This window comes from Palaemon carinicauda, chromosome 7, assembly GCF_036898095.1.
Source record: "Palaemon carinicauda isolate YSFRI2023 chromosome 7, ASM3689809v2, whole genome shotgun sequence".
NCBI lineage: Eukaryota > Metazoa > Arthropoda > Malacostraca > Decapoda > Palaemonidae > Palaemon > Palaemon carinicauda.
The window spans coordinates 131,452,020-131,476,136 of record NC_090731.1 but is presented as its reverse complement, the minus strand read 5'-3'; the positions used below and the strand labels follow the sequence as shown (position 1 = coordinate 131,476,136).

Here is a 24,117-nt window from a genome sequence, read left to right as displayed (position 1 = left end):
TTTCTTAGTGTCAATTGAATACAAAATGAAAAAATTATACCGTGTATACATCCATTTCAATCATAGCTTAAAATACGGTATCCGATTTTGTCAGCAAACTACTATTTTTTAGGAAACACCACTCTATTCCAGAAAACTTTTACTCTTTAAATAGTCAATTGCACTATAATAAAACATGTACTTATGTTTTTAAATTTTGGGTTAGTTGTAGAAATCGAGTATTTTTTACTTATTTTTGTTTTACTTTTGGCTGTGATCACATCAGCTGATGTCTAGCTTCCGTTCTCAAGAATATGCGCGGTACGAATACATTAACAAAGAATTGTTTACTGTACACCATTTCTTAACTTATTCAAACCATCTACAGTACAGTATACTGTTAATATTACATAAGCACCAATGTGTTATTACCTATCATATTTATTATTTAGTACATTTAAAACCTCTCTCTCTCTCTCTCTCTCTCTCTCTCTCTCTCTCTCTCTCTCTCTCTCCTTAATTTTTCGATGACTTTAAAAATGGCCAAGTACTTTCTTCTTCTTTCACCTTTTTTGCATATGGTGAGGTGGGTACAAGTTGACTTATAACTGAAGTTAGGAAAAGTATTTTGGATATGTAAAGAACAATTATCTTTCGTAACAGTTCAAAATAATCGTAAATTATCATTCTGTCATTAGCGGCAGTTTGCTATTGTGGATTAAACGCATAAGGAAAAAAAAGGGTTTCCAGCTTTGCTACGAATTTTGGAATTTATATGGATATGATAAGTAAAATATTTGTAATAACATAATGTTTACTAAATTTTTGTTATATCATTAGTTATCACTTTGAGCATGTGTGTTTAATGCGTTTGTTTGTTAATCATGATCGAAGATGGAGCGTAAACAAATGGAAGGTTTCTGTTTCAGGCGGCGTCATAAAGATAAATATTATATAAATGGCATTCATTTCATTTATTTGGAAGTTCTAAGAAAAATTAAGTAGAACATTGGTAATAACAAAGTCAACATATAATCAATACTTGGTAAGATTGCTGTTGATGCAAAAACTAACCTATACACAGATGTGTAAATGCGTCTGTTTATTCGTTATGATCAGAGATACTGTAAACGTAAACAAAACATTGGCTGTCATTTTTTATCGTGGTTTTTGGCGTGTTTAGGAAACGCATGATATAAAATCGCCTTTAATATTTGTGCCTGTTTTAGTTTAGGGTACTGTAGTACATGCATTAAGTGTTCTGTACATTAAAGGGTAGTTTGTTAACAGTACTACATAAAGGGAAGGTTTTAAAAGTCTGAATATACATGTTAAATAAATACGTAAATATGGTGTCCCTACTTCGCGGATTTTCAGCTATCGCGGCCGGGTTTGGAACCTATCTACCGCGATAAACGAGGGTTCACTGTATGCTTGAAACTCGGCATCACGTCCAACTGCCAGACGCTCGACGTCACGTAACTGCTTGACGCTCGACGTCCTGTTTAACTGCTTGACATTCGGCGCCACATGACTCTCGGAACAATGGCGAGACGCTCGAAACTATGACGTTCGCGTCTAGAACATTCGCTCATCCAACAAGAAAGACAAAGAAGTTGCACTCGGTTCCAAACATCGTGTCAAACTCTTACAGCCTCGTTAGTAACATCGTGTCAAACTCTTACAGCCTCGTTAGTAGTGCTGGACGTTCAACGTTCTACAGGAAGCTCGATGACGTCCCGCTTGCCATCCAATGACTTCCTGCTGGAAGCTCGATGACGTCACGCTCAATGTTACGTGTCATGACTTCCAACTACTCAACGCTTGGCGTGATGTAGTCCATTCATTAACGCTTGGCGTCCTTCTTGACGCTAGCTATTTGTTAAGAAGGAAGTGAAATATGTAAGACGCCAGCTCTGAAGATAACACTTTTACCTCGCCTTACCAATGGCGAGGGCGAGTGTCCTGGGGAGCGACAACAGGAATGCTCGAGGGGACATCTGCTTGAGCGCTAACGCCTCTCGTTTCCTTTCGCCGATCGACATTCCTTCTCCCAGGGGTTGGGGAGCTTGGAAGAGGTCTAAGGCTAGGATAACGATAGGTTCAAGCAGACGCACCTTTCACTGCACTAATTAGCACTGAAAATTGCACTTTTTAATATTCTTTCACATAAGACCAAATGAAAGACATATACTGTAAGCCTTTTACCTTATAAAAAGAAAGTACAGTACAATAAATGTAAAATATTAATTAGACCTGCCCGCTGTGAGAGATATTAATCCGCCAAGGGCTTGAATGAGAATTCAATAGGTTCTTTGATTAATATTAGAAATCCCAATATCGAAAACAATTTGTGAGACTGTATCGATTGTCTGAGAACAACGTAGCGGCGTAACTTTAACTGTACGCTATTCTTATTTGAACTCTAAAAATAGATTGATGATTCTCTAAATAAAGTATACTAATAGGACAAATATATTCTTAAAAATAATATATTCCTTTTGTATATAAGAACTTAAATACTTTGGTTGTTAGGTAGAATTTTACTTTTCATAAATAATGATACAAAGTAATTTGTGATACTGTATAGATTGAATGAGAACTGCGTAGCGTAACTTGAACTGTACACTAGTTTTATTTGAACTCTGAAAATAGATTGATGATTCTCTAAATAGAGTATACTAATCGGACAAATATATTCTTAAAAAAGAAAAATAATATATATTCCTTTTATATTATAAGAACTTAAATACTTTGGTCTTTTAGTAGAATTATACTTTTCATAAATAACGATACAAATTGTGATACTGTATTGATTGACAGAGAACTGCGTAGCGTTACCTTAACTGTACGCTAGTTTATTTAAACTCTGAAAATAGATTGATGATTATCTAAACAAAAAATACTAATAGGAAAAATATATTCTTAAAAATAATATATTCCTTTTTTATAAAAACTTAACTATTTTTAGTTTGTAAGAAGAGTTTTACTTCCATTCACTGCATCGAAAAAGAAATGAAAAAGGAAGTCATACTACGCAGTAATTACGTAGATTACGTCATATGATTGTGACGTCATAGGGTGGCGGAGTATTTACCCACCGCCATTATGTTTTTTAAAAGTAGGTTAGTTATTTTTTCAGTAGGTGGATAAAACTCCTAATCCTACCCCTTTCAAGTTATGAAAATATCGATCATAACCCAACACTACTCAGTTAAAATAAAACCAAACTAGCGAAAGCCAATAGTAAATTGTACATCACCAAGATGACTGCAATTATACAGGTTACAGCGAGTGAAAAATCCAACGATGTTGCCGTGCGAGCCAGTAGGGAAGATATGAGGGAACCGGGAATAGTTCCAAGGTTCCTCGCTAGGGGGCACAGGTGATACACCTGGCTATCCAATCGGCAATTGGCGAGAGTTTTGAAATTTCTGCAGTGATGTCACAGACGTAAGCTGTATATATAACTACCAGGTAAGTCTTATGTTTAAAATCCAATTTATGTTAACAGCATTCACAAAAAAATATCTGTATCAAAAACATGATTCCTGTTAGTGTACATTTCTTAATTGTATTCCAAGATTCCACACTTCACGAAGATGTTGACTCTTCAATGACTAAAGGTTAGATGACAGTTGGGTGCAAGATGATGTGCAGGTATGACTACAGCTATAGTGTTGGTTCTTGTGTTGAAGTAGTGATGGCGTAGTAATGATGTCAACCGTAGCACACAGTTTTCAGCAGGAGAGTTGGTGTGTTAAGTTCAATAGAGCCTGAACTTGAAGGTCTCTCTTATATACATGGAGTCTGTACAATGCACATTGATACACTGGCCCTACAGCAGGGAAGACAATATTTCTTTGGCATTTATGTCATATCAGACTTCCAGTTCTAGCCTTTCACAAGAAAGTTCTTGAAGACAACACTGCACATTAACACTAAAAAGTGATTCAATATCTAAATAAAATTTGATGCATAGAGCATTTAATGAAAAGTCAATTACCTAGTTAGAAAATAACTTCTTTCATTAGTTATGATAAAGATTTGGTAGTTAGCATTAATTTCATTCTCATTTCCACTTATCAAAATATTTCATCACAGTCTGTGAATCTATGCACTACTTCTGAGGAGAGTAAATAATGTCATAATAACTCACTAGGATTGAAATACCTCTACTATACATGTCCAGACTTGGTTATGATATCTTTCTCTTCTCACTTTTTATGTGATTTGAGAGAAACAATCATTGCTTTACCCAGAAATATATTTGTGATTAGCTTCCAATTGCACTATTAATATTTCTACCAATTACATTGATTTTCTATTATAGAAGCTTTTGTAGGATTGATTTGCATTTATCTATAGAAGTATAAATTTTCCATATGTGATTTAACTCTCATAGCATATCAGCAACTCTATGCATTATCTGGCATGGTTATGTGCTGTACTTGAAACACAATCCTCCAGTGCCAGACATGGCAGTTGTCCTTTTCACTATTACTCCCTTGTGAGAAGGACCTACTTACAGGGCAAGTCATGATTTATACTAAAGTGTTACACAGAATTTTTAAAATGAACTTCACCCATCAATCACATTGCTAACATCTAAGAACCAAAGGGTTCTTGTACTTAAAATAAAAAACTAAATCTTTCCTCTATCTGCCCCTATTCCATGGACCAATTAGAGTGGTTTTGCACACCTACTGGAGGACAAAAACATGCTAGGTATTCACCTCAAAGTTCTCAAGCATCAGTGTTTCCCAGTGAACGACATTATTTACTTGTAACTTACAGACTCTTTGTCTGTTATTTGAAAAAATATTTTAATGTTTGTTATTCTTAAGGTAGAATTTAGCTCGGGATTATCAAGGTTATGTCTTCTTGTGCCTAAGGGTACTATAATAGGTTTTCTAGAAAAAAAAACACCTTATCTCCTGAGCAGTGCAAATTGGGTAGGTTATGGGGTGTGGTTAAGTGTTTTTATGTTACATTTTCCAATAAACATGATAAACAAAACTTATTAGATGCAAAGAATGGACATAATTGTGATAGAATGTGTAAAAGAGATTATTCATATAAGCTTTTTGTTTCTGCAATTAAAAGTGCAATGAGTAAGGAATAATTCAGAATAATTTCTATCTGCCGTGGTCAATGAAGAGGTAGGCTAGCACCAAGTGGAAATATAAGAGTAATACTTTCATTATACTGTATGTAATATGATAGTATTATTTTCATTTATCTATTACCATTTTATTAACACGTAATGTATCCCTAACATCATTTTCCAAGTCATTTGATAGTGTTTGTACTAGCCTAACTTATTCATCTGTTACCATTCTGCTATCGTCTAGCCTACCTTTTACTAATCATCTGTTGTTAGGTAACAAATATGATATTTTGATTATAAAATAAATTTTTGAATATACTTACCCGGTGAATATATAATAGCTGCAACTCTGCGGCTCGACAGAAAACATACTAAAAAAAAACTCGTGAGCGATCGCTATGAAGGTTGCGGGTGTGCCCACCAGCGCCAACTGTCGGCCAGATACCACTCTTGTATGTAAACAAAACCTTCAATTCTTCTCGTCCCGCTGTGTCACTATTGGGGAGGAAGGGAGGGTCATTTAATTTATATATTCACCGGGTAAGTATATTCAAAAATTTATTTTATAATTAAAATATCATTTTTAAATATTTAACTTAGCCGGTGAATATATAATAGCTGATTCACACCCAAGGAGGTGGGTAGAGACCAGAGTTAATTATGTTTACAGCGTATAAGCTAAGAGTTTTTTCATTTTGGCAGTTATCAATATAACAAAACCAAAATAAATAGGTACCTGGTGAGGAAGTTGACTTAGACGATTACTCTGCCTTGTAAGTCTGTCTTCCTCACGGAGCCCAGCGATCCTCTTAGGATGCTGACAGACTCCCAGGAGCTGAAGTATCAAGGGCTGCAACCCATACAACAGGACCTCATCAAACCCCTAATCTGGGCGCTCTCAAGAAATGACTTTGACCACCCGCCAAATCAATCAGGATGCGAAAGGCTTCTTAGCCTTCTGAACAACCCATAAAACAATATTAAAAACATTTCAAGAGACAGATTAAAAGGATATTGGAATTAGGGAAGTGTAGTGGTAGAACCCTCACCCACTACTGCACTCGCTGCAACGAATGGACCCAGTGTGTAGCAGTCCTCGTAAAGAGTCTGGACATCTTTTAAGTAAAATGACGCGAACACTGACTTGTTTCTCCAAAAAGTCGAGTCCATAATACTTTGCAGAGATTTATTTTGCTTGAAGGCCACGGAGGTTGCTATATCTCTAACTTCGTGCGTCTTAACCTTAAGCAAACATCGGTCTTTCTCATTCAAGTGAGAATGAGCTTCTCGTATTAAAAAATCTGATAAAATATGACAAAGAATTCTTTGACATAGGCAATGAAGGTTTCTTAACTGAGCACCATAATGCCTCAGATTTCCCTCGTAATGACTTAGTACGAGCTAAATCGAACTTAAGAGCTCTAACAGGACATAATACTCTTTCCAGTTCGTTGCCTACGATCTCTGATAAGCAAGGAATATCAAAAGATTTAGGCCAAGGACGAGAAGGCAGTTCATTTTTGGCCAGGAAACCAAGTTGAAGTGAACAAGTGGCTTTTTTCTGTAGAAAAGCCGATGTTCTTACTGAAGGCATGAAGTTCACTGACCCTTTTAGCCGAAGCCAAGCACACTAGGAAAAGTGTCTTGAGGGTGAGATCCTTCAGGGAGGCTGAATGTAATGGCTCAAACCTGTCTGACATGAGGAACCTTAGGACCACGTCTAAGTTCCATCCAGGAGTTGCCAAACGACGTTCCTTAGAGGTCTCGAAAGACTTAAGGAGATCTTGGAGATCTTTATTGTTGGAAAGATCTAAGCCTCTATGTCGAAAGACCGAAGCCAACATGCTCCTGTAGCCCTTAATCGTGGGAGCTGAAAGGGAGCGAACCTTTCTCAGATGTAAAAGAAAATCTGCGATTTGGGCTACAGAGGTACTGGACGAGGACACAGATGCTGACTTGCACCAGTCTCGAAAGACTTCCCACTTCGACTGGTATACTCTAATGGTAGAAGCTCTCCTAGCTCTTGCAATCGCACTGACTGCCTCCTTCGAAAAACCTCTAGCTCTTGAGAGTCTTACGATAGTGTGAAGGAAGTCAGACGAAGAGCGGGGAGGCTTTGATGGACATTCTTTACGTGGGGCTGACGTAACAGATCTACCCTTAGAGGAAGACTTCTTGGAAAGTCTACCAGCCATTGAAGTACCTCGGTGAACCACTCTCTCGCGGGCCAGAGGGTAGCAACCAACGTCAACCTTGTCCCTCCGTGAGAGGCGAACTTCTGCAGTACCTTGTTGACTATCTTGAATGGTGGGAATGCATATAAGTCCATAAAAGACCAATCCAGTAGAAACGCGTCTATGTAGATTGCTTCTGTATCTAGGACTGGAGAGCAAAAGATTGGTAACCTTTTGGTCAACGAGGAGGCAAAGAGGTCTATGGTTGGTTGACCCCAAGAAGCCCAAAGACTCTTGCCCACGTCCTTGTGGAGGGTCCATTCCGTGGGTATCACCTGACCCCTCCGACTGAGACAGTCTGCCAAGACGTTCAAGTCCCCCTGGATGAATCTCGTCAACAGGGAGATGCCTCGAATTCTAGACCATAAGAGAAGGTCCCTTGCGATCTCGAGCAGCGTGAAGGAGTGTGTGCCTCCTTGCTTGGAGAAGTACGCCAAAGTTGTGGTGTTGTCTGAGTTGACTTCTACCACTTAGTTTCGAAGACGCTTCCTAATATCATCAAGGCCAAGTGGACTGCTAATAGCTCCTTGCCGTTGATGTGCATGCTCTTCTGACTTGAGGTCCACAGACCCGCGCATTCCCGACCGTCCAGGGTCGTACCCAACCCAAACCCGACGCGTCTGAGGACAACACGTGGTTTGGGTTCTTGACTGCTAGGGATAGTCCCTCTCTCAGACTGATAATGCTGTCCCACCATTTCAGGCATGCCTTTATTGGTTCGGAGACTGGGAATGATACCGTCTCTAATGTCTTGTCCTAGTTCCAGTGAGAGGCTAGATGGAACCGGAGAGGCAGAAGGGGTAGTCTCCCTAGTGAGACAAAATGCTCCAGGGATGAGAGAGTCCCTACGAGACTGTTCCAACTCCAGACTGAATAAACGTTTTCTTTTCAGCATTAGTTGGACTTCGAGCAGGGCTTGACTGCGAATCTCCATCCCCACAAATAGAATAATCTGGGATGGGATCAGTTGGGACTTTTAGGTTGACCACAAGTCCCAACTCCCTGGCCAGACTCAACGTCCAATGTAGATCCTGCAGACAGCGAAGGCTGGACGATGCTCTGAGAAGCCAGTCGTCCAAGTACAGGGAGGCTCGGATCCCCGATAGCTCGAAACTGGTACCCCACATTCCTGTAAACAAACCTCAGAAACGGTTGGGAATCCGGGTGTATAGGAATGTGGAAGTATGCCTCCTGAAGGTCGAGAGAGACCATCCAGTCGCCTTCCATAAATGCTGTCAAGACAGCCTGGTAGACTTCATCGTGAAGTTTGTCTTGACAATGAACACATTGAGCGCACTTGCCTCTTACGTACTCCTGCAGTGAACATGGCTGCCAAATCATGGAGCCATCCCTGAGGGACTTGTTCCTGCAGAGAACGTGGCTGTCAGATCATTGGAGCCATCCCTGAAAGCCTTGTTTATGCATGACATAATTGTACAGCAAAACTTCAAAGGCTCGAAAACAGCTGTGAAGTTGACCTGTAAAATCTTGGAGCGTCTCATGGCCAGGCGCCAGTGAGAGTCTATGAGGTTTGAGAAGTCTATCTGGGCAGAGGCAGGAACTCCCAAGCCGAGAACTTCTCTCGTGTCATATCAGACTCTCGCTCTATAAGCCAGTTTAAAAGAAGGGAAAGCAAAGGCTGTATCCCCCAAACTCCTCCTGGTGATAAACCAGTCGCCTAGCAAACGTAAAGCTCTCTAGGAGAGCGAGAGAGCACTAGCTTATAAAACAACGGCTTCGAAGTAGCTAGGCCTAGTGTAAGCTCTGACGTTTAGGCGAACGAGGAGCAGCAGTTACAAAAAGATCCGGACAAAGATCCTTAAAAATCAGCATGATTTATTTAAAGTCCATAGAGGGCTAAGCAGCTTTAGGCTCCTCTCCGTCTGACAGAGTCCTCAAGGGAATATCAGTAGAAGGGGGAACAGCAACTTCCTCATCTGAAGGAACCTTGTCCGATAATAGCTGAGTCTCAAGCAAGGGAGAGACCTATCGTGGTGGCAATGCTTTACAAGCAGAGTCCACACGCACTGGTGCATTAGTAGCGGACCAGGACGCAACGTCATGTAACTGCTTGACAGTCTGTGAACTGTCAACAACAACAGGTGCGAGAGACCAGGACGCAACGTCATGTAACTGCTTGACAGTCTGTGAACTGTCAACAACAACAGGTGCGTGAGGACGCACAGCGTCCACTAGAGACTGCTTTGACCGCCTAGACTGAGCAGTCAAAACAACTCTAGAATGCGGAGGTTGACGCTCAGCGTCAAAACAAGTCAACTCCGATTGTTAGCGAACGTCCTGAACGTCAACAGGAGCATCAGCAAGTGGCCTAACGTCCAAATGTGGCTGAAAATCCACACGAGACCGCATCGAGTGTGGTTCTAAACAACCTGACTGACGTGACTTAGCTACGCCAACGTCAACAGGACGCACAAAGGAACGTTAGGGTGGCTGAAAGCCAGGATCTCGATGAGATAAACGGCTAGGCTCAACGGACTTATCGGTAGAATAGTCTTCCATAAGGGAGGCAAGCTTATTCTGCATGTCTTGCCGTACAACCCATATAGGATCAACGGAAATGGTTGCGGTAAGAGACGAGGGTAACGTCTGTGACCGCAAAACCTTGCCAACAAAAAGACTCTCGGAGTCTGTGTTACGCTTTTGTTAGGCGGCGAGCAGTCTTCCGATGACTGCATAGGGTCAGAGCTGTCCTAATGGCTACAACCAGGACGCTGGACCTGTCCTGAAAGGACTGACTTTCACTTAAGGGCCTCGAAACCTTGTTTCAGGTTTCTTATGCGAAAAGCCTTCGGATGACGAGGAGAAAATCGTCTCTCTCGCCTTATGGTAGGGGTGATCTTGGTAAGATACACCCGATACCATAGAGGGAACGTCTGTTCGCTGATCAAGGCCTCTCGAACCCATAAGTCGTACGACATTACTTCTCCCCTGGGCTTGGGAGCTTGCAAGAGGTCCCGGAATAGGCGAACGACAGTCACGATCAGACGAACCCTCGGTCGCAACACTGATAACACTTTGCGCAATATCACTTTATCACTACGATTTTCTGTTTTGCACTTATTTCACTGAAATCGAAACTTTTACTGATTTCTACCTGAAGCACGCAATTCTACCCTCATCAAAAGGTAGTAATTGCAAAATCAGTCGTATAAAGCAAGCACATTAATACCAGCAAAAAACAGTAAACATATTTTAAGATAAAAAATTCAGTGGCTGGGGAAGAGACTAAACACTAGTTCATTCAAAACTACGTTTTCAATCTCTCACCGTACATTGCCTGGGGACGAGAATAAAAAACTAAAAACGTTTTATCCTTTCTCCCCGTACAGAGACTAGGGACGAGAGTAACTCGAGAACAACGTTACCCGCTTGAACGGAACGTTTTCTCTCCTCTCTCTCCCTCCGTCTCTATCTCTCTCTCTCTCTCTCTCTCTTGATTTCGCACCTAAGAGAAGAGCCCACTTACGTTTCGTCAAAAAAACATGTTATTTGACCAAAGGAAAAAACTGAAAGGTTTTTCAATTAAAAAGTTCCTTTAAAATAGAATTTAAAACATTTAAGCTTTGAAAGAAAAATGAACAAAACGTCAGAATCGATTTACTCTTTCTGCAAAGTGAAACCGTGATACTCTCTCTCTCTATCGTAACGATAGAGCGCAAACTGCGTAGCATAAATAAACTAAACGTTAGTTCATCTTTGAAACAGTACGAAGACTATTCAAAGAAAATCTTTCATAAAATATCTATTAAAAAATATTCATTTAAAAAGTTTTAAATCATTAGCTCTTTAAAAGCTATTTACGATTGAAAGGGCTCAACGCTGTTTAACTTCGGTTTCCAAGTTAGGACCGCCTACTCTCAGGAAAGGTCGCATATAAACAAATCATTAAAATTTATTTTTATGTTTATTATAAATGGAAAGTTAATCGAAGAGGCCTAATAAAGGCGGTGAGATATAAAATATATAGAGGAAAATCTATAATTAATTTATAACATGATAAGATAATTGCTAAAAGCCTAAACACACTTCCGTCTAAGGGAAGGGTCGGCCATTTAAAAGTCAAAGAAAGTCCATACTCTCTTTGTCATCAAAAATTAAATCTATCCAAAAACGAGTTCAAGATTTAAGATGAAGATAAAACACCTGCACTGCGAAAGCTCAAACCAAAATGAAGTACTTCACCAAATATGTTGAGAAAACTCCAGGTTCTACAGCGAGTATTGATACGTCTTGTCGTCAACGTCGACAGAGAAGAATTGAAGGTTTTGTTTACATACAAGAGTGGTATCAGGCCGACAGTTGGCGCTGGTGGGCACACCCGCAACCTTCATAGCGATCGCTCGCGAGTTTTTTTTTAGTATGTTTTCTGTCGAGCCGCAGAGTTGCAGCTATTATATATTCACCGGCTAAGTTAAATATTTAAAAATGACAAATTCGGAGATAATTTGTATTTTTCCTAACTATACAAACCATAGCTATTTAATATGGGTATTACTTTCGGCGTCGCTGAAAAGACGAGCCATTAGAATTTTAACAAGGGTTTACTACCCTCATCGCTAGTAGGGAGGGGTAGCTTGCTACCCCTCCCCACTCACATATCTGTGTGCTGAGCTCACTTTACTTAGAGGTAGGAATTCACGGGGGATAGGGCTGGCAGGCAAGTTTGATTAAATAGCTAAGGTTTGTATAGTTAGGAAAAATACAAATTATCTCCGAATTTGTCATTTGTTCCGTAACTGAAATACAAACCATGCTATTTGATATGGTTGACGCAACCCTTAGGAAGGGTGGAGAAGTCCCAGCCATACTGGCTTTTGGCTTTGCCAGGGGACTCATTATCCGAGTGTGTCAGCACTCAACAATAGAGTCCCTGCACCTCGCTCGCACCTTTGCTATGCAAGGGCTGCGGCCTACATAAGCTGAGTGTGAAGGATTATGTGTGACTCGTCCTAGGAAGTTGACCTGAAGTTCTTTAGATGGAAAACTTTAGGCTAGGACTTTCCCAATACCACCTTGTCAGGGTATGGAGACGTGACAGTCTTAACTTAGTACTAGGAACACAAGGAAACATGGTTAATCCGCAGTGGTTTGAGGTCAGCTGTGCAGAGGACCCAGGATGCTGCTTTCCCCAAGAGAGGGGAGGATGAAGAAAAGAATATGGGCCAGACCTAACTTTTTTTTCGTGCAGACTAAAACCGGGTAACAATGCTGAGGGCTACTTGTCCATTAAGGAGCCTGAGGTTTAAACCAGCTGTTGTGCAGCCACCACAGAGCCGATAGAAAATGTATCGAGCCTCCTGTGGGTCACGTCTTGCAGGTAGTGGGCTGTGAAGGTCGTCTGACACTTTCACACTCCTGCTTGTAGAACCTGCGTCACTGAGAAGTTCTTCTTGAAGGCCAGGGGCGTAACTACGCCCCTGACATCATGCGCTCTAAGGCGACATGACGGAGGAGGGTCAGGATTCAGGGACAAATGGATCGCCCTACGAATCCATGCCGAGATGGTATTCTTGGTGACCCTCCTCTTTGTTCTCCCAGTGCTCACAAACAAAGCTTGCACTTGGGGACACATGCAGCTGTTCTTTGAGATATAACCTCGGACTCCTTACTGGACACAGTAGGGGAAGGTCTGGGTCATCTGTTACAGAACGAAGACTCAAAATCCGGAAAGAGACGAATCGAAGATCCGGCACTCCCGGATTCTGTGTCTTAGCCACAAACTCAGAGATGAATATGAACGTTACCTCCCCTCATCCTCTTGCATAAGCGATGTCAACGAGAGACCATGAAGTTCAATGACTCGCGTGGCCGAGGCCAATGCTAGTAGGAACACCGCCTTCCAAGTTAGGTGGCGATCTGAAGCCTGGCGAAATGGTTCATAGGGAGGTCTCTTAAGAGGCCTGAGAACTCGAACCATATTCCATGGAGGAGGTCTCACTTCCGACTGAGGGCAGGTAAGATCATATCTTCGTCTGAGTAGGGAAAGTTCCAGCGAGGGAGAAATATCCACTCCTTTGAGCCTGAAGGCTAGACTTAAGGCTGAGCGATAGCCTTTCATTGCCGAGACTGAAAGGCGCATTCTTCCCGCAAATATACGAAGAACTCCGCTATTGCTGGAATAGTGGTATCGAGTGGAGAGATACCCTTCATGACTCCAACCACAGGAACTCGCAACTTTGCCTGGAAGACCCCTGCGGATGATCTACGCAGGTGTCCAGATATCCCGTTCGCAACTCGTTGCGACAATCCTCTCTTAGTGAGGAGATGCTGGAAAGTCTCCACGCTTGAAGTCGAAGCGAAGCTACGGCTTTGTGAAAGATGTTGGCATGTGGTTGTTTAAGTAGGTTGTGCCGTAGAGGGAGTTCTCTCGGAAGTTCCGTTAGGAATTGCGGAAGGTCCGGAAACCATTCCGCGTGAGGAGCCACAAAAGGGTCATCGAGAGATTGACCGATATTCTGGTCTTGAGCATCCTCCTCATCAGACAGAACGAGGGAAAAGCTTACACGTCAGTGCTGTCCCACCGTTGTTGGGAGGCATCTTGCCAGAGTGCCTTGGGATCTGGGACTGGGGGGCAATACAGCGGGAGCTTGAAGGTCAGCGCTGTAGCGAACCGATCCAGAGTCGGGTAACCCCACAAAGTCAGGACTTTGTTGGCTACTGGATGATCCGAGGACCACCCGGTACTCATTACAGTATATGAGAAGCTCTGCTTCGACCGTCGGTGAGCACATTCCCTTTGTCTGGGATGAAGCCAGCCGATAGAGGAATCGAGTGGACTTCGGTCTATCTCAGTACCTCTACTGTGAGATGGGATAGCTGCTTTGAAAAGGCACCTCCTTGCTTGTTGATGTAAGCCACTACTGTGGTGAAGTAGCTCATCACACCACAGTGTGATCCGCCAGGTCCTTGTTGGAACTGTTGAAGGGCCAGGAAGACGGCCTTCATCTCTAGCAGATTTATATGGCGGCACTTTTCTGATTCTGACCACAGGCCTGAGGTCCTGTGGTACACAACTTGGAAAGAGAAGATCCATTTTCCTTCGTAGGTTCTCGCTTGTCACCCACCACTGGCGATTTGTCCATTCCCCAGGATCCATAGGGATCATGGTGTCCGGGGAATCGCAGCTTTGATTCCACCAGGACCTGAGTCGCCCCTGAAGAGACCTCATCCTGAGGCGACCATAGAGAACTAGACGAGCCAAGGGTGAAAGGTGACCAAGGAGACGTAACCACAATTGGGTTGGAAGCTCTTCTCATTTGAGGAAAGGGCTTGCGACTCTTCTCAGCCTTGCTATCCTGTCATCTGATGGAAAGGCATTATGGAGATTGGTGTCTATAATCATGCCTAGGTGAACCAGTCATTGATTGGGCAGCAGAGCTGACTTCTCGAGACTTACCATGATCCTTAGATCCTGGCAAAGTCGTAGAAGTTTGTCTCGGTGACAAAGAGGGAATGACTCCGAGTCTGCTAGGATCAGGCAGTCATCCAGATAATGGAGGAGACGGAAGCCGATCCTGAGTGCCCATGATGAAATTAGGGTGAACAGTCCGGTGAAACCCTGTGGTGCTGTGGAGAGACCGAAACACGGCACCTTGAACTGGTACTCCTTGTAGTCTATGCTGAATCCTAAGTACTTCCTTGAAGACGGATGGACTGGTATCTGGAAGTACACGGCCTTCAGGTCCAGAATACACAAGAAGTCTTGTGGTTTACTGCCAGACTGACTGTGTCTGCGGTCTCCATGCTGACCGAAGTATGCTTTAATCTGGACCTCTGGCCACAGAGTTCGCCGCCTTGCTGATCCCATGACAAGGGTATTAAATGACACCGGATTCATCCTCAGGGGAGGTAGAGGTGTTGTGAACAGGACGCGATATCCCTGACTGATTACGGAAATCGTCCAGGAAACGGCCCTGAGTTGCCGCAACCTGTCTGCGCAACCTTGTAAGTATCCCGCCACTGGCAGACATGCAGGGGAACTGGCAATCCTAGCGTTTGCGGCCTCAGCTGCTCCTTCTAGGATTCTTCCCTCCCCTGGGGGACTAATTGCCTTTCTTGTCCTTGACCGGAAAGGGCTTAGACCCCACTGTCTTAGCTGCCGTTGTTTTGGTGGGATGTGGTTGCTGAGGTGCTGTAGGTTTATAGGGATTGAATGTCAAAGCCCCATATAGGAGGGAGTCTTGATGACTTCCTACACCTCTCAGCCGCCTGCTTCACGTCCTTAGGCTCAAACAGGTTCGTTCTCATAACGAAAGAATGTCTGAGCCTGTAGATTTTGGTGCTAGGGGACTCGCGTTACTGTCTTGGAGTCCTTTGACTCCCTCCTTGGAGGGATGCAGGACTCCAACCACGACGGAGACAGGCTCTTCTCCACCACCCCTATTCGAGAAGACTTTACCACGCGAGGTGAGGTTTCCCTTAATGGTGTGATTGGGGAAACGTCTCACCTCCCGTGACTCTTCTGAGGGCAAGAAAACTTCGTCCGAAGGTGAGGGAGAAAAGTCTGAGGGGGGAGAGTGCCTGCCTCGAAGACTTACGAGGAGACAGCTACGACCTCGTAGAAGTACCTCGTCCGAAACTCCTCTTTTCCTCATCGGGGGAGTGGATGTAGCCAAGGATTTGTGGCTCAACTCAGAGAGAACAGCTTAAAAGCCTGTGCTACCGCTCTGATTAGAGTCCCAAAACAGGCTGCCGGCTGATGGCTGCGCTGTCAGACACTCCGTCTGGAAGGGAAATCGCCTGTAAAAAGATAAGGAAGGCATGTCCCTGGGCCTTTCTGGAACCTTCCCCCCCACCAGCAAGCGTGCTGTTCTGTGCTTGGGGGTGGGGGAAATGTGGCGATGGCGCCTTTACCACGCGATGTCCGGCAGCCTCGCGCAGGGAAGGGTATTGGTGATTGCGCTGGGGAGCGCGCTGGGGCGATGGGGAATACCCGGGGGTCGCACGCGAATGACTGTCGAAGCGCTGACGCGGGCGCGCTTGAATACCCTGGGCTCGCGTGCGTGCGGGCGAGACTTCATAGAGTGCACAGGAATCATATTGATGTGCAGGATCAAAAGAAGAGCCCGTGTGGACCAGAATATTGGAGCGTGCTGCAGCACGTAGGAGTTTGTTGGCGCGCGTGCGGAAGACCATCGGTGCGCGCGAGCGCGCAAGACTATTGACGCGCGCGTGGGAGACCATCGGTACCCGCGCGCGAAAAAGATCGTCGGCGCTTGCGCGCGTAAGAAGATCGTCGGTGCTTGAAGATCGCCGGCGCTTGCGCACGTAAGAAGCTCGTTGGCGCTTGAAGGTCGTCGGCGCTTGCGCGCGTAGAAGATTGGCGCGCGCGCAGGAAACCATCGGTGCCAGCGCAAGGACGATCGTCGGCGCTTACGCACGTAGGAAGATCGTCAGCGCTTGTGAGCGAAAGAAGATCGTTGGTGCTTAAAGATCGTCGGCGCTGACGCGCGTAAGAAGATTGTCGGCGCTTGCGCGCGAAAGAAGATCGTCGGCGCTTGCGCGCGAAAGAAGATCGTCGGCGCTTGCGCGCGAAAGAAGATCGTCGGCGCTTGCGCGCGAAAGAAGATCGTCGGCGCTTGCGCGTACGAAGATCGTTGGCGTTAGAAGATCATCGGCGAGCACGGGCACGCGCTAGGATGCAGGGTCAGCTGACAGGACCATCAGGAACTGGGATGTGTCCTTAAAAAGGGGCGGTCATCCCCCGATGAAGACCGTAGGCAGGACTGCTTCAGAGTCCAGAGCCGAAGTCCTTCGTTGCAGTGCAAGGTTGAGCTGGAAGATCGGTAGGTCAGCTGGCTCAACACTGGAAGATCTGCTTGATACTCCGAGGAAGGGTCTCTATGAGAGACCTTTCCCGCGAACGGGAGAGGTGCCCTTCGCAGAAGAGACTAGGAGACACTCGCAGGCTGAATCACTGGTGAGCCTGTGCGCTATCTCAGGAAACTCCATTGATGTGCGCTGATGCGCAGGTGAACGTTGGCGCGCAGTCCCTGGAACAGGATGTCTCTGGAAGGCAGTCTCAGGAACAGCAGGAACAGCAGGCAAGCGCTTGCGCACAATTGCGCAGGAGAACGTTGGCGCGCAGGGGATACCTGGCGCTTAAGGGACTTACTCACAATGTGAGAAAGCCCCTTTTTTCCCGAATGGATCGGTGCCCGTTGGATAACAGGGTGCGTGGGCGCCCACAGCGTCAGCAGCCAGGAACGGAGACGGCAGGTCAGCAGGTCTAGGAGATGGCTGGTCTATTCAGGAACAATCCTCCGAAGAGGGGTCTCCGTGAGTGGCCTCTCTTGCGAACGAGAGAGGTGAACACTTCGTAGAAGAGACTTGAAGACACTGGTGATGGCGCCCCTTAGGGCCGTTGGATCAGCAAGCTGACCTATAAGGAGCAATCCTCCGAAGAGGAGTCCTTAAGAGTGGCCTCCCTCGCGAACGAGAGAGGTCACAAGACTGATCCTGCAGCTGCTAAGCACTTTGAGCATAGCTGCCGGTGCGACCGCTCAGCCCCAAGAGCATAGCCACCTGAAGTTTTCATGTGCCCAGCCTTGCAACCGCTCAGCTCCTTGAGCATGGTTACAAGTGCGGTCGCTCAGCACCAAGAGCATAACCGCCTGAGGACCAGGAAAACCCATCCAGGAATTATTAAGGTATGAGAAGTTCCCCCTCTGCAGGGGGAAGCTCTCACACCTGGGAAGGGAACCTCCCTCGGAAGGGAAGTTACCTACCCCTGGAGGCGAACCTCCTTAGCGTTCTAGGATGAACTGAAGAGCTGACAATTGTCACGGGAGGACTTCTAAGAGAAGGGATAACGCCCATGATGATGTCCTAGAGAGATGGCAGCAACAGCAGACTCCCCAGGCACAAACAGGACAGCTCTGCTTCGTTGGTACACTTTAGTCAAACGAAGAAAAACTGCATAGTTAACTGGGAAAATAAGAGTGGCCTCCCTCGCGAACGAGAGAGATCACCAGACTTATCCTGCAGCTGCTCAGCCCCTTGAGCATAGCTGCAGATGTGACTGCTCAGCCCCAAGAGCATAGCCACCTGAAGTTTTCATGTGCCCAGCCTTGCAACCGCTCAGCTCCTTGAGCATGGTTACAAGTGCGGTCGCTCAGCACCAAGAGCATAACCGCCTGAGGACCAGGAAAACCCATCCAGGAATTATTAAGGTATGAGAAGTTCCCCCTCTGCAGGGGGAAGCTCTCACACCTGGGAAGGGAACCTCCCTCGGAAGGGAAGTTACCTACCCCTGGAGGCGAACCTCCTTAGCGTTCTAAGATGAACTGAAGAGCTGACAGTTGTCACGGGAGGACTTCTAAGAGAAGGGATAACGCCCATGATGATGTCCTAGAGAGACGGCAGCGACAGCAGACTCCCCAGGCACAAACAGGACAGCTCTGCTTCATTGGCAAACTTTAGTCAAACGAAGAAAAACTGCATGGTTAACTGGGAAAATAAAGTTAAATAATTATTTAACATAAATTACCCCGGGAGGAACTCCGAAGAGTAACCCCGAGGGAAAAGCAAAACATAAGAATTAAAAATTAAGTATGCCCCCTCCTCCCCCACTGACATTCACAGGAGAAGGGGGAGGGCAGAGAACTGTAACAAAAACAGAATTATAAGATGATCACAAATAGTAAGAACCACTGACCCCCGAAGGGAAGTGTTCTCCAAAGAGAAGCTGAAAAGTTAAAAATACAATTAGATTTCATTAAAATAATTGAGACAAATAAACGGAATAGCAACCCAACCCGCAACGGGAAAGGAGCTTCCGTAATAGTACGTAATAGTAGTAAGAGGTGAACGACCTCGAGTAGAAAGAGAGACCGTAGTCAAATTAAACTCCCACATCCCCTTCGCTGAGAATCCAAGTTCCCTGTAGGAAAGGAGGAACAGCGAAGATAATAGATGAATGAAGAAAATCCAGCGATGACGATTCCCCACGGCGGCCGAGTTAACGGCAAAGCCGAAGGAAAAACCGATGGATCAAGAGGGAGAGGTCGTACCCCACGACATGGAACCGTGGTGGCCTTGCACTACGCAGGTGTCGTTGTCATACATAACACACACAGCACAAACACTGAAAAGAAAACTTACTACCTTTCTATACACAAATATATACATAAACATAAAGAATGTTTATATATATATATATATTACAAGTATAAGAAAAGGTAAGTAAAAAGACAAAAAGCATTAATGGCTGTCAAAGAGGCGAGGGTGAAAGCGGACACATCCGATCACCACCCGAGCCAAAGTAAAAGAGCTCAGCAAACAGGTGTGTGAGGGGGGAGAGGTAGCAAGCTACCCCTCCCTAACCCCCCCTGCTAACTAGCGATGGGGGTAGTGAACCCTCGTTAAAATTCTAATGGCTCGTCTTTTCAGTTACGGAACAAATAAAGTTTATGAATTGGTTGATTCTGATGGATTTAAAGCCAAAGGGCAAAAGATAACTGAATCCCTCAGAATGATCTTTGACTTTTTCTAATTCCTTCCTGTAATTCAAACTTTTACTTTAATGCTTGTTTTGGCAATTTGGACTTCCCATCCATTTCACTCAAACGTAATCCTGCAACTGCTGATGCATTTCCCAGTTCCTTGACATAAGTTTTACAACTAAGTGATCAGGATCAATCATTGTATACCATATCAAAACTAATGAAATATCCACTACATGTTAGAATACAAAGTGCTCCTCGTTTAATGACAGGTTCCGTTCCAGGAAATCTGCTGTAAAGCAAATTTTTCCCATGAGAATATAAGGTAAATCTGTCGAATAGTGACATCGTCACCAACAATTTTTTAAATTAAACTAAATTAACTGTATCTAAAATAACTGTATTAACTATATACTGTTATATTTAATAACCCTGACTTTAAGAATGAAATAAACATCACTATATTGTTAATTGTAGTGAGCAGTTCCTTGCATCATGCTGGTGAAAGAAACTTAAACAAAAACACAGCAATCAATTTCATCTGCTGTTCTCTCTATCTCAGGGGCCATACAATACAAATATACTGTATGGCAGAAGAAACCAAAATGTTTGTTTCCTTAACCCTTTGGTGCTTATCTGGGTGAGATTTAGCATATATGGTCTTAGCCAAAAATTGACGTTCGCAAACATAAGATTTTTTAAAAACCGGTACATCCTAACTATAACAGATTAAAACTTCTGGTCTGTTGCATCATATTGGCAAAAAATTCTCTTTCGCTGAATCAAGTTTAGCATAATATTTTAGCCTAAATGAGAAAGACCACAAACTAATTACATGCCTGTATCACACAGTTGAAGACAAATCATGTTAACTAATGCAGATGATATGCAGTTTTGATTTTTTATCATGCTGTATTCAGTTCAGTCACTTTCCTTATGTTTGATGTCTAATTCAGTTTTATTACAGTTCAACACTGTTTAGATATAGAGGATATGTATAATAAACAAGTTACAGTACCTGTATATTGATGTATATTATTAGCCAATCTAAGGTGTTACAAAACTGCCAATTAGGTTAGGCTCTGGAGTCAAAAGTGCCAACCTATAAATGGTGGACCTGTATCTGTAAATGCACGTAATTTACATTTTAGGTTCCTCAAAATTGGTTTAGATATATTTTAGGTAATGAAAAAGTGAATGATTATTATTATTATTATTATCATTACTTGCTAGGCTACAACCCTAGTTGGAAAAGCAGGATGCTATAAGCCCAGGGGCTCCAACAGGGAAAATAGCCCAGTGAGGAAAGGAAACTTAAGGAAAAATAAAATATTTCAAGAAGAGTAACATAAAATTAAATATCTCCTATATAAACTATAAAAAACTTTAACAAAACAAGAGGAAGAGAAATAAGATAATATAGTGTGCCTGAGTGTACCCTCAAGCAAGAGAACTCTAACCCAAGAGAGTCGAAGACCATGGTACAGAGGCTATGGCACTACCTAAGACTAGAGAACAATGGTTTGATTTTGGAGTCTCCTTCTCCTAGAAGAGCTGCTTACCATAGCTAAAGAGTCTCTTCTACCCTACCAAGAGGAAAGAGGCCACTGAACAATTACAGTGCAGTAGTTAACCCCTCGGATTTAGAAGAATTTTTGCTAATCTCAATGTTGTCAGGTGTATGAGGACAGTGGAGAATATGTAATAAATAGGCCAGACTATTCAGTGTGTGTGTGTTTAGGCATAGGGAAAACGAACCGTAACAAGAGAGAAAGATCCAATGTAGTACTGTCTGGCCAGTCAAAAGGCCTCATAACTCTCTAGCGGTAGATCGCAACGGGTGGCTGGTGGCGGTTAGCAATTTGTCTTGGGTAAATTAATTTTAACAATATCTATCAACCCAACCACCCACTCTCCTTCCCCATTTACAGTTCGTAAAATGAACAATTTAGATGTACTGATGCTTGAGAGCTTCATGGTGACTATACAACAGTTTCTTTCCTCCAGTATTAGTACAAAAGCAAAGTGGTTAGTCCATTGAGGGGAGAGATATAGGGGTAGAGAACGAAAAGATAGGTCTTTATTTCAAGGTCAAGAAGTTCATGCTTTGATGTTAACAATGTGACTCAAATGTGAGCATCAAATTAATAAATTTAATCAAAATTCTGTTTCTACTCTACTTAATCTAGACCTTTCCTTCTTATAGGTATCACAAGGATGCATATGTACAAGAATACAGATTTTTTGTCTACACATGACAACTAAAGGGGTATACAGTAGTCTGATTTGTTATATTTGAAGGTGAAGAAAAACAAAATGCATTTTCCTTCCTCTTCTTTGGACTTTGATTATCATTTGGATATTTCTGCCCTTCTTAATTCAGGAACATTGAGGTGTGACTCTAGTATTAAATATTATTTTGAGCAGTCATTCATAAACATCTTTGATGTTTTTCATTGGGTCTCATTGTTACGGCAAGTCTTATTACAAACGTGGAAGGAATATATCTCTTGTCCTTTGTTCAGAGCATCACTGCTTTCATTTCCAATCATCTTGACCCTCACATGAGACTTGGGTTTAAGGTTACCCATCTTCATACCTCTGGTTGCTGGTGAGCAATATATTTAATTCTCTTACATGGTACTTACTAAGTATAATCCATTGTATAGGAGGCATCTCCAATTCATCAGTATTGTATTTGCTTTACCAGATGCTTCACTTATCAGGTATGATACAATTTGTCCTACCTCCTGTATTGCTATCAATACATTGTATGGTGAACTGGATAGTGATGAAACAATATTTTACTTACAAGACACATTTTTTCACCTAAACTCATTGATCCCAAATTGGGTGCCTTTTTTCCTGTACTCAAAAGACTCGTTTCTTGTCGCAAAAAGACTTACGAGAGAAGATGGCATCATAAACCAGCATGAGCATGTACTGTAGAGGCCTTTCAATCCTGTAAGACTGGTTATTCCCTGCCCACTATAGTAAGGTTACAGATGATTAACTGTTTTGTAAGAAAAATACATTGTGACTTTAAAACATTGTTTTACATACCTATTTCTGAATGCTTTTTGCTCCATTTAATTATGTTATCACTATATAACTTGGCCTCTGGATGTCGAACATCATTATAGAATACGCCATTTATGTAAAAGAAACCAGATGGATAGCATACCTACAAAAAAAAAAATGTTCAGGTCTTATTTAAAAATATTAAAATACCTCCTTCTATTATATACATTAGTATGAAACTTATTACTGTATTAACTCATTTACATTTTCAGTGGAGTAAAACCCCAGAGATTGAACATATCTGAACTCCAACAAATTGGCGTGTAAACAATATTTCAGAAAATTCTTTAAACCTAAAATTGAATGATGATTTACAGATCAAATGGGCAACCTCAACTTTATAGAACCCTTGTCATTAACATTGTATCACAAGCAGCATAATGCCTGATCAGATAAAGGTTTTACTGTATGGTAAATTACTAAGGTATTGTGAAGCTCCTTCCCATTGCACACCTACAAAACATTGCAGTTACTTTTCTTAATATCTATTTTGTTTTACTTTTATATACTACTAAAAAACTTGGATAATAAGGATAGTTATAATAATACGCCAGAATGAAACATTGTGATAACCACAGTACTGTATAATTGTGAAAAGAAATAAATTGAAATTTAGAGTGATGTGCTCGTGTCTGATTTAAATAGTCAGCCTTTCACTTAAACCCTTAACTCTCCTTATTACAAATAAAGTCAAATTTAATTTTCATATAACTGTATAATTGTGAAGAGAAATAAATTGAAATTTAGAGTGATGTGCTCGTGTCTGATTTAAATAGTCAGCCTTTCACTTAAACCCTTAACTCTCCTTATTACAAATAAAGTCAAATTTAATTTTCATTAATTTATTCTGTTTATTCCATTTCTTTTTTTGTATTACTTTAATCATGTAAGTACCATATATTGTGTAAAAAGGCTTTATAATAAGTGAACTTTGGATTTTGAAGCTTGATTTAATTACTAAAGGGGAAAATCAAAACATTGTTTGAAAAAAATTACAGATTTGGAATATTTTTCATTTTTCCTAATTGTACAACCCTGAAGTTCTTTACATAGGAGTATTATTTCAGTAATAGCTGAAACCAGTCGCTGAAGCTTTTGCAAGGTGTAACTACCCCCTGCTAGTTAGCGGAGGTGGTAGACCAACCACCCTACTCACATAGGCACTAGTAAACAATCATTACTTTGCAATTATGGCAGGAGTTCTGGGGGAAGGTGATGGCGGGGCCAGTATGTGTAAAGAGCTTCAGGT

The 24,117-nt window shown here is 42.7% G+C and overlaps 1 protein-coding gene across 1 annotated transcript in view; it reads right to left on the bottom strand.

The window, feature by feature from the left end:
• The window catches only part of Pbp49 (proximal sequence element A Pbp49), a 184,734-nt gene that overhangs the window by 34,373 nt on the left and 126,244 nt on the right, over positions 1 to 24,117 (bottom strand). Inside the window, exon 8 of the mRNA XM_068377505.1 lies at positions 22,851 to 22,971. Within this exon, the coding sequence (XP_068233606.1) occupies positions 22,851 to 22,971 (121 nt within the window). The remainder of the gene's footprint in view (positions 1 to 22,850; positions 22,972 to 24,117) is intronic.